This window comes from Choristoneura fumiferana, chromosome 11 (assembly GCF_025370935.1).
Source record: "Choristoneura fumiferana chromosome 11, NRCan_CFum_1, whole genome shotgun sequence".
Lineage (NCBI taxonomy): Eukaryota > Metazoa > Arthropoda > Insecta > Lepidoptera > Tortricidae > Choristoneura > Choristoneura fumiferana.
This window is the reverse complement of record NC_133482.1, coordinates 6505578-6516885: the sequence shown is the minus strand read 5'-3', so window position 1 is coordinate 6516885 and position 11308 is coordinate 6505578. Positions and strand designations below refer to the sequence as shown.

The 11308-nt window shown below is 37.5% G+C and overlaps 2 protein-coding genes across 2 annotated transcripts in view; one reads left to right on the top strand and one right to left on the bottom strand.

Annotated features, from left to right (window-relative positions):
• Positions 1-778: 778 nt before the first annotated feature.
• Rpt2 (26S proteasome regulatory subunit Rpt2) lies at positions 779-7479 on the bottom strand. The gene is made up of 9 exons (XM_074094236.1): positions 7389-7479; positions 7018-7305; positions 6039-6209; positions 5753-5881; positions 3569-3754; positions 2836-2936; positions 2146-2242; positions 1714-1923; positions 779-1033 (listed from the first exon to the last, which is right to left on the bottom strand). Exons 1-9 carry the CDS (start codon positions 7389-7391, stop codon positions 899-901), a joined length of 1320 nt encoding a protein of 439 aa, XP_073950337.1. The 5' UTR covers positions 7392-7479; the 3' UTR covers positions 779-898.
• A 381-nt stretch (positions 7480-7860) lies between these two features.
• Srp54k (signal recognition particle 54k) overlaps positions 7861-11308 on the top strand; it is an 8475-nt gene continuing 5027 nt past the window's right edge. Inside the window, exons 1-5 of the mRNA XM_074094233.1 lie at positions 7861-8156; positions 8248-8424; positions 8857-9086; positions 9471-9621; positions 11278-11308. The exon at positions 11278-11308 is cut by the window's right edge and continues 118 nt beyond it. Coding sequence (XP_073950334.1) covers positions 8079-8156; positions 8248-8424; positions 8857-9086; positions 9471-9621; positions 11278-11308 — 667 coding nt within the window. The 5' untranslated portion in view covers positions 7861-8078. The remainder of the gene's footprint in view (positions 8157-8247; positions 8425-8856; positions 9087-9470; positions 9622-11277) is intronic.

Here is an 11308-nt window from a genome sequence, read left to right as displayed (position 1 = left end):
TACATTGCGGATACTCGTATAAGTAAGATTCAATTCGCAGTGGGGACAGGGCCTTAAAAATCAAGTTTTCAGCCAGAATTTCAGGGTAAAGGACTATCCCCATACCAAATATGGTCCCAAACGCGCGTCGACGGCGTGTTTAAAAAACGCGGAGTGCACAGGCAGGCACAGGTCCTCAGATACTCACGGGGCGCAGCTTGCCGGTAGATTATTTTAATCGGTTGCACTATTTTGACCATACCGTAAAATTCGGTTCCATTATTATGAGAGGAGGCCTATGCCCATCAGGGGAAGTATAGACTCGAGATGTAACATTATGGGCAAACTTGTGACTGTGAATTTGGCTCTTAACTACATTGACACAAGTGATAGTAATAATGCCGCAGGATTTAAGAAAAAAAAACTGCTCTTTTTTATTTGTTCACTGGTTTCAGATCAATACACATATAGGGGGTTTATTGGGATAAACCAGTGTTTTTCAATCTGCGAGTCGCGGCCCCCCTAGAGGGGGTCGCAGTATCTTTCAAATACTCTCACCGTTATTGTGTATGATTATTGAATGTTTGTATAATCAACATAAGATAATACCTGTAAGTGGAGGTAAGCAGGGGGTCGCCAAATATTTTTCAAACCAAGAGGGGCCGCGTCTTGTAAAGTTTGAAAAACACTGAGATAAACCATTTTTTCTGGTAGTGGTGTCTATGATTCATTATGGAAATTAAAGGTTCATCACTAATGTGTTAACCAGAAGAAGACATTCCATAAAGAAAACCATAAATGTATAGCCAGTGCTGTATTTTTAAAATAATTGCAATACATATTATTCAAGTAAATATATATTCAATGTTAATTAACAGAAAAATAATACACTATTACGGAAATACGTCTCAAATGCGACTTATAAGTAGAGTCCTTCTGGAGTGCCTTCTTTCTTGCGATACAGCACACTCTCTTTGGACTTCTTGAAGTCTTCATTGGTGACTTTCATACGTCGTTCTCTGAGGGCCATTAGTCCAGCTTCCGTGCAAATAGCCTAGGGAATAACAAAAAGGGAGGAGTAAATTATAAATATTTTTTTTGTTACAGTTAAATTCGTTGATCTGTACAAGCAAATGATTATTTACTTTTTTTGCATATTTATCACCAGAGACACACTATCGGGCATATGGTTTTCCATTGGGAAAAGTGGGATCTCATCTCAATCAGAATATGAAGGCACCCAAAGTGTCAATCAATTATTGTATTAAATAAGTGAAAACAATATGCACTACTACATCAGTAGTAGCAGCAGGTGGTAGGACCTTGTGCAAGGTCCGCCCGGATTGCTACCACCATCTTGCTCGCTAATCCTGCCATGAAGCAGCAGTGCTTGCACTGTTGTGTTTCGGAGTGGAGAGTAAGACAGCCGGTGAAATTACTGGCACTTGAGGTATCCCATCACAGGCCTCTAGGTTGGCAACGCATCTGCAATCCCCCTGGTGTTGCAGGTGTCTATGGGCGGTGGCGTTATCTTACCATCAGGAGACCCACTTGCTCGTTTGCCATCCAGTCGAATAAAAAAAAAAACAGTATTGTGAAAGTCTTCTCAACATGTACATATGTGATAAATTTTGTCTTGTCTCAAAACATAGAGATGACTTATGATTCGACATTCGCCACAATTTAGAAACTTTTAATCACTTCCTGTTTCTGATACTAACTAAGCATGCTTACCTTAATATCAGCACCAGAGAGATCATCTTTCGACATGATGAGTTCCGACAAGTTGACGTCTTCAGCGAGTGTCATCCGCGAAGTGTGGATGGTGAAAATTCGTCTCTTAGTCTTTTCATCGGGAAGAGGGAACTCGATTTTTCTGTCAATACGGCCCGGACGGATCAGGGCGGGGTCCAGGGTCTCAATCCGATTTGTTGCCATAATGACCTGTGGTGAAAAACGTTTTTGTATAGGAATACTTATATCCCAACTGTACTTTTAAATCTAGATAAAGTACTTGACATTGGCCCTTTATTAGGCCGAGCTCCACAATTTAACAAACATAATAGGTAATCACATAATTTCTCATCTCAAAAGTTCTATTATTATGTCAAAACAAGAAAAGCACAGACAGATAAACGGCGATTTTTTTTAAAATTTATAACTTACTTTGACATCACCTCTAGAATCAAATCCATCCAATTGATTCAGCAGTTCTAACATGGTTCTTTGAATTTCTCGTTCACCACCTGAGTTTGAATCGTATCTGAAAAGTAATCATGTTTTAATATAGTAACCAATTTCCCCCACTATTTTATTTTAAAATTAAAAGGTTTCCTTATTACTCATATTAAATGATATTGTAACGGATAACTCACGTCTTAAACCGAGTTTAGCTCGACATGTTTCGGGCTATTTCGTAGCCCTTCTTCTCAGGAGCACGCGACTCGGCGGCTGCCGCAACACGCACACAATTTTAAATACTCGTGCTGCGTCAGCGGTTGGTGTGAACGTGCCTTTACGGAGCGATGTTGTTAGTGTTGTGTGCTACCCTACATTAGACATTGACAATAAAAATGACGATAAAAATGCGGGTAGTTGTGCGCCGGTGTTAGTTTCGTCGGGCAGTCGCGCGAGCAGGGCGGTGGCGCGTAGTGTGCGTGTTCCGGCAGCCGCCGAGTCGCGTGCTCCTGAGAAGAAGGGCTACGAAATAGCCAGAAACATGTCGAGCTAAACTCGGTTTAAGACGTGAGTTATCCGTTACAATATCATTTAATATGAGTGAGTCTCACGGTAGTTTCATGTTCAAAAAAGTTTCCTTATTACATTAGGGTAGGGTAGAATAACATAATACGTTACCTCTTAGTTCCTACAGCATCAATTTCATCTATGAAGACGATTGACGGCGCATGCTCTTCGGCCACTCTGAACAGCTCCCGAACTAATTTGGGCCCGTCTCCCTATGGCAAGTAACTTTGTTAAAATGTACCATGCAAAGGATTATCATAAATTTAAAACGAAGTAACAATGTTATATGGTGTTAAAAGATTCTGCACGATAATTTAACTAACATTAAAGCTACTGATTACTAATACAACACAGGTTTGGAGATAAAGTTGTAGGGACACATGATTGCTTGCGTTATGGTTAACACGCGCTGACTAAACGGTCTGTAGCTTCAGTAGTCTCTCGCCCGCCACCGCATACTAACATGACGTGTTTCTCTGTTAGTAATAAATGTAGTCAAGTACAAGATACTTTATGGAACAACCCACAAGAACCAGCAATTAGTTTATCCCTAAAAAGTCTTCTTGTGACTCAACTACCATACCAAACTTATTATTTTTTTAATTATAACATTTTTCACTCGTACCATATTAGTAATCAGAAGCCTTATTTTGGGTTGCATTACCATTGAGGATTTTTTAACACCACATATAATCAAAAAACTTTAGCTTATTTGGATCCTAGAACCTTTTATAAGGGTAGGAGTTTTAAGGCAAATGGCAAACTGATAGTCTATCTCTCTTGCTACAGGGGATAGTATAGAAAATGATAAAATCTCTATCTTCTATCTACAATAATATCTTACCAAATATTTCTGAATAAGTTCTGAGCCGACAACACGTAGGAACGTAGCTGAGGTCTGGTTAGCCACGGCCTTGGCCAGCAGAGTCTTGCCTGTGCCGGGTGGTCCATACAGTATCACTCCCTTGGGAGGCTTGATACCCATTTCCTCGTAATATTCTGGATGAGTGAGAGGAAGCTCCACTGATTCCTGTAAAAATTATAATTGTGCTGCACTCGAGTATTTTTACAAGCTTTTGTTTAACTTGTTCCTATAGTAGTTGCGGATTCAGAATTTTTGACATCCGCGGACGCGGATGCGGATATTGCAAGGCTTACATCCGCGGATGCGGTCGTAAGATTTGTTACATAAAAAAACCTATTGCTATTTAGTTATTTTTATAAATTAAAAAATCACACTGCACCGGCGGTGCCTTTAGTTTTTAATCAAGCGAAGCGAAACACCCGCAAAAAAAGCTCATTTGCGATTTTCTATCTTTTACTCGGCAATCGCATTACTACAACAAAACATAATTTACTTGTCGCTTCAACTAGAAACACACTGACGCCGGAAGCGGAGCGGTGCGGTGCGGCGCGGCGCGGAGGCGGTGCCGGTTGTAATGGTGATTTTCCACCGGCGAGGCGAGACGAGAATTGAAATTTGTATGTATGCGGGCGCCGCCATACAAATTTCAATTCTCGTCTCGCCTCGCCGGTGGAAAATCACCTTAATATTCGAGCTAAGGTGAAAGAGGGCGCGCAGAATATCGCGCCACGCTTATTTCCCGCGCGGTATTCTGTGTGCCCTATTTCATGTTAGCTCGAATATTACAACCGGTACCCGCTCTCTGTTTCAAGCTTTCTTGACACAGGTGTAAGCGCCCGATCAACGAAACACAATAACGCAGTGGTTCTTAACCGGTGGTCCACAGACCACTGGTGGTCCCTGGAAGAACTCGGAGTGGTCCGCGAAGCCATCAACAACGAATTGGCAAAACGACGCGCCAGTCAAGTAGCGGTCGCAACAATTCATTCATTTACAATCTTACTTTTACCGTGTATTACCTTCTATCAGTTGGTGGTCCATAGCAAGACAGAAATTTTGTCAAATGGTCCTTCCGAACTAAAAGGTTAAGAACCGCTGCAATAACGTAACGAAATTCCTATTGGTTAAGGGCGAAAATAGTACATACGTGCGCTACACGCGCCGCCGCTAAGTCGTTCCCGTACCGACTTGTTCGACATCCGCATCCGCATTAGCTTCGCATTGATTTTATGCGGATGCGGATGTTAAATTTAATGCGGAAGCTCCGCTGTTGCGGTGGCGAATATCCGCAACACCCTTGGTTCAGATAGGTACCCGAGCCGGTACGGCCGAAGGTGGATAGACACGTCGAGGGGAAAATGGGTTTAATGCTTGAGTTTTACACTCTGCTTGTCACTTCAATGGCGAGGAAATGAAAACAATACTGGAAACATTGTTCACTTACAATGTTACTTTTTATTGTTCATGCATCATTATCCATACTAATATTATAAATGCGAAAGTGTGTTTGTCCGTCTTTCACGCCGTAACAGAGCGACGGATCGACGTGATTTTTGGCATAGAGATAGTTTATGGGCCCTAGAGTGACATAGGCTACTTTTTATCCCGAAAAATGCACAGTTCCCGAGGGAACAGCGCGCGATAACCGCATACCACGCGGGCGGAGCCGCGGGCAAAAGCTAGTATAATTATAAATTTTTAGTCTAATTGATCTATTTTGATTGATTTTTAGTTTTATATAAATTAAAAATTATTAAAAAATATATGTAGAAACTTCTTTGTTTGTGGCTGTTTACACCTAATTGCCTTGGTCTTAGACATAGATTTTACTTTATGCACTAGAGCATAAAGTCTTTTTATGTCGCCTAGATCCAGCATAAATACAAACATTAACAGCATGAGAGAGGAGAAAAATCAATTTGTATTGTATGCATGTGACCAAGAGATCTGTAAACTTTTAAACTATACTTCTTTATTTTAAACTATTATAATATGCTGCAATCCAGTATTGTTTCTCAAAATGAATGGGGAATGGATGAAAAATTTAGAAAAACTTGAAACTTTATATCAATAGGAATAACCTTTCTAATTAACAGAAAAATATCAGATATTTATATAGAATCAGATTTTTTCAGAATCAGAAAAAATAGAATCCAAACATACCTTGATTTCCTGAATCTGTGTGTCCAGTCCGCCAATGTCAGCATAGGTTTCCTGAGGAGCCTTCTCCAGCTTCATGACAGACACCATGGGGTCAGTGTCATCACCCAACACACCCACAACTGCATGCACCTAAAGGGACACTTCCTTAATTAACAACTTGAAATGTGCCACAGTTGGTTCCTTTTCTCTGCAGCTGACTGTACATTAAATACAACTCTAGCAGGAGTTATATAGGTAGGTTTATCGTTTCAATGTAGAATTATGTCACAATTTACATGGGAATTACCTTATGATTAAGCAAGACAGAGCAGCCTGGCTCCAACTGGTCCTTGTCCACAAATGACAAGATGCTGACATAGTGCTCGCTACCCACTGATGTGGACACTATAGCGTGGTTGTCGTCTATGATCTCCTCCAAGTTGCCAACTGACATAGGTGTTCCTCTGAGGTCATCAACCTGCATAACAAAGACAAGTTAAGATATCTTAAGTTTATCTGGCATTCATTTAGGTAGGTACTCTATATTTTTGTACATTTAATGCTATATTATATGCTTATTTTCTGCTGAGTGGGGACCTATTTAGCGTCATGTATGTCTTTATCTGTTTTATGTTTGTTTCTATGTTTGTTTTACGGAGTTAAATAAATATATTTTCTTTCTTTCTTTCTTTAATTATCCTAAGATATATGTAGAATCACAGAAGCGAATAGTATAATATTATTATATCTGGACTTGGATATTTGCACTAACAAGCAGAATATTGTTCCATAATGTATCTTCAGTCAGGCTATTGAGTCATATAAGTAGATTGTTAATTAAACTAGCAGGCACAGGAAGTGTGCACCACTTGTAAACTCATGGCACAGTGGCTCTGCTTTAACAAGCAGGTTCAAATATGGCACTTGATAGGATGATAAAAAACAACAAGGCAAGCAGTGCTGCACAGTAGCCAGATTAGGGACATAATTTTATGGTGATCCAGGCAGACCCTACATAAGGAATCATGATGGTTTTGGTGGGCGGGTTAAGTTTTATACATGCTATTACAAGCATAATCTTAGACATTAAACTTAAGTTAGTCTTTTGTCAAACAAAACACCACTTTAATCATTAAAGTAAGCTGAAAAAAAAAACTGTTTTCGTCTGATATTTCTAATTGGATTTCTGTAAATTAAATGATCATAAAATGAGGCAGCAAACTGTCCTACTTTATCTATCAATGTTAAAATATAAACTTAGTGCTGAGTCAGCAAAGCAGTGATACCTTAGATCTTTCTTCTTCAATCTTCTCCTCCTGGGGCTTTAGGCGCTCTTGGTTGCGGATAAATTCCTCCTCCATTAGCAAATAGTCCTTTATCCTTTCCAATTTTAACAGCTTTAGTCTGCATCGAGTGTGAGGAGTGACTTGGGGCAGCTTCAAAGCAGCATCAGGCCCCTTAGCCTTGCGCTTCTTCTTGCCCACCCTCGTAGGGATTGGGGGTTCATACTTCTTCTTTTTGTCCTTGTCATCTTTCTTGTCTCCGCCGCTACCTCCACCAGACTGATTCTGACCCTAATATTTATCAGAAAGGAAGAATTTTACATATACTGTAATTTTGTAAGATTATTCCAATGCTGCGTAGTCTTAAAACTTACCATTCTTTCTTTTTAACTTATTTATGAATTAATTTAACTAACAATTCACAAAATAATAACCCCAATGACAGAGATTACAAAGCGTATTTTTTACTTTTAAATTTCTTGATTTACTAGTGTGGTACTATAGGGACAAAATTGTAGTGAGTGTGCAATTATCGGTTTTTAAATTTAAAACTCCGACATATGGCAATACTGAACACCAAGTAAACAAGAATTTTGCACCATAAAAAACCTAATTGCGTTTAGTTAGTACAACGCTGTCAGGGTTTTTAATTAAATTGTTTTATTTTCACAAAATTGCGCTAGAAGAATGCCTAATGAGTATAATATTTATGATTAAAAAAATACTTTGAGTACAATAAATGGTAAGAAAACTCAAAATGAAACAACATGGCTCATACGATTACAAAGAAATATTTACTTATGTTCAAGCAATAATTAAACGTTTCAGTGTTTTAAAGTTTTTTGACGTGTCGTCTCGTCGTGTTCGTCTCTTGTCACTTCACTTCAATTTCATTTCATTGGTGTTGTGGAAAATTATTGAAATAGAAAGTGTATAGCGTTATATCAAGTGTTTTCTTTAAAAAAAATAGCATAAGATGTCACAAATTTCTTAAAAAAAATCTTTCAAAACATTGGGTGTTCATAAGGATTCTTTACAAAGCAAAGAAACGATAAATATTCAAGATGGTATTAGCAGATTTAGGTCGGAAGATCACCACAGCCTTACAGTCCCTTAGTCGGGCTACCATCATCAATGAAGAAGTAAGTTATAAAACTATTGTTGGTAAATATATACCTAGTTAGCTTACTTCTCAATCTACTCTACATTTGTGCAATTGTATTCGCCATACAGGTTCTTAATTCTATGCTGAAAGAGATATGCGCAGCCCTATTGGAAGCAGATGTGAATATTCGTTTGGTAAAGAACCTCCGGGAGAATGTACGTGCAGTTATCGATTTCGACGAAATGGCAGGGGGCCTCAACAAGCGCCGGATGATCCAGTCAGCTGTGTTCAAAGAACTTGTTAAGGTACATCCTTTAGTTAGTCTAAAGAAACTGTAGTCTTTATTAGTTTTATAATATTTGTATCATTAATCTACTAGGAGAATCGAAATAAGAAGCATTGGTAACACTAAGATAAAGATAAAGAATATAATCCGTGACAATAGTATAATTAGTAGAACCATAATTATAATTATACATATTGTCTTATATATTCATAATTTAATGAATCTTGAGATCCATTGATTCGAATAATGTAATTGATCTTCAACACACTTTACATAGTAAACTAATCTTATTCATAAGCTTATACCTCTCTGTCTTACATCAAAACTCAATTACAGCTTTGTTAACATTTTGATGTGCTACCTTTTTCCTTCTAAATTTATGTCTAAATAATGCATCTGTGATTTAATATGTTATTTGTGTTCTATGTTTTATAAAATGTAAAATTTTCAGCTTGTAGACCCAGGAGTAAAACCCTATCAGCCAGTAAAAGGAAAGCCCAACATCATCATGTTTGTAGGGCTGCAGGGGTCCGGCAAAACCACAACATGTACGAAGCTGGCTTACCACTACTTGAGGAAGAATTGGAAATCAAGTTTAGTGTGCGCGGACACATTCAGAGCCGGTGCCTATGATCAAGTCAAACAAAATTGTACCAAAGCTAGAATACCTTTTTATGGAAGGTAAACAATTTAAAGATAACAAGACAACTTTTTTATAGCTGCCTTTAAGTTTGAAAGATTATATTTTCACATTTATTATTATTCTACTTTCCCTAAGTAAATAACTGAAAGGAAGGAATACTTAAATTTATTAAGATTATGTTAACGTACCTAGTCAAACAATTTTCAACTAATTAGGTGTTGTCTGCTACTTTTTCTGAAATTCAGTTTCCCTTTGGAAAAAACTGCTGGTTGAAGAATTTGAAAAGTATTTCCAAATATTACCTCTAAATGCAAGAGCAAACAAAGTTAATCTCTTTGTTATCATTATTAGTATATATGTATTAATTGAATCATATGGAAATAAACAAAATATCTTAAAAAAGTGTTACATTTAAATTCCAGTTATACAGAAGTAGATCCAGTAGTAATAGCCACCACTGGTGTGGAGATGTTCAAGAAGGAAGGCTTCGAGATGATCATTGTGGACACAAGTGGAAGGCACAAGCAGGAGGAGTCCCTGTTCGAAGAGATGTTGGCTGTTGCCAATGCCATTGTAAGTGAATACAATGTTTTATTGTCGAATATGAAGGCTGTTAATTTCCATCTGTTTTTAGAAATTATTTTTTTGCATGACTTTTAACTAAATAAGCATTTCCAACTAAGAATGCATTCTGAGGTTTTCAATCATTACACATTGATGAGAATTATACTTGAACAGAAAATATCATATTTATGAATTTAGAAATGCTGACATTTTATGCCCTTTCCATTTGGCTAGTTTCAGTCCAATTAAATAGGAATATTCAATAGAAATACACAGCTTAAAATGTATATGCCACATTCCCACCATAATGAAACCCATTATATCACATACATAGTTATATACACTGTCTGGATGCTCATTCCTATATGCCGAAACATGCTCTTTAAATCTTGCATTAAAAAAAAAGAAATGAAAAAAGAGCATGTTTCGTCATATAAGAATGAGCATCCAGACAGATCAAATTTTGCCAAGCAACTGTTAGAATCATTGTAAATCATTCTTTATTATTTATTAGACTCTGATTCTTATGAAGTGTTACATTATTGCGGCAAAGGATTTCGTCTCAATGTTCTGGAATCTGGAATGCATGGAAATAATTAGGTACAACAGTATGGGGTCTATTATTAATGAACAGGTAAATTTAGTATCATCTCCCTTGCTACGGCTCCAGTCTAATTTCAGCAGTAACAGTTAATAAAACACGCCTTAACACTTACAAATCAAATACTTATTAGTATTTTCAGGGTAGTTTTTGTTTTGTTTGAAGAAAAATATAGGTGCATACTTAGGGAGTTACAGTGACAAATGAAAACGTTTGTTGTTGTTGTGGTTTGTTAGTCTAAGTTTGTTAGTCTAAGTTTGTTAGTCTTAACATCTGGTAGCATGGTGTACAGTTGTGTTGCTCTGAAGATGAGCTCTGCTTGAGTTCGAAACGCGTCAGTGTATTCTGGTGTTGGTGATAGATGGGTTTGTGCGATTTGTGTGTATTCTTACGCATATCTTGCATAAGCTTAGCTATCATGAGGTCGCGGGTGAGCAAAAAAATTCTTTTTCACTTCTCATGCTCGTAAAGTTGGTGTTTATGCTGGATCTAGGCGACATAAAATGACTTTTTATGCACTAGTGCATAAAATAAAATCTTCGTCTCAGACCAAGGTTAGGTGTCAACAGCCACAAACAAGGAAGTTTCTACATATTTTTTTAAATATTTTTTTATTTATATAACACTAAAAATCAATCAAATTAGATCAATAAAACCAAAAAAATATAATTATAATAGTAATGCGTGAACAATTAAAGGTATGTAGTAAGTGAATAATTGTTTCCACTGTTGCTATTTCATTTCCTCGCCATCGAAATGAAAAGCAGAGTGTAAAACTCGAGCATTAAACCCATTTTTCCCTCGACGTGTCTATCCACCCTCGCCGTACCGGCTCGGGTGGCTATTTGAACGTCTTGGGTTAAAATGGCTCGTTTCATGCTCTTGTTGTACAATCTACTATTAGTTCATTTATACAGACCTCCGCAAAGTAAAGCCTGATTTAATTAATTATTTAACGTCACGTCAAAATCACGAAAGTTTAAAATCCATTATACCAGTTTGTAGTTCACAAATTCACATTCTACTAGAGAAACTGTAATCAATTTGTTTTCATTGTTAAACAGAAACCAGACAACATAATCTTCGTAATGGACG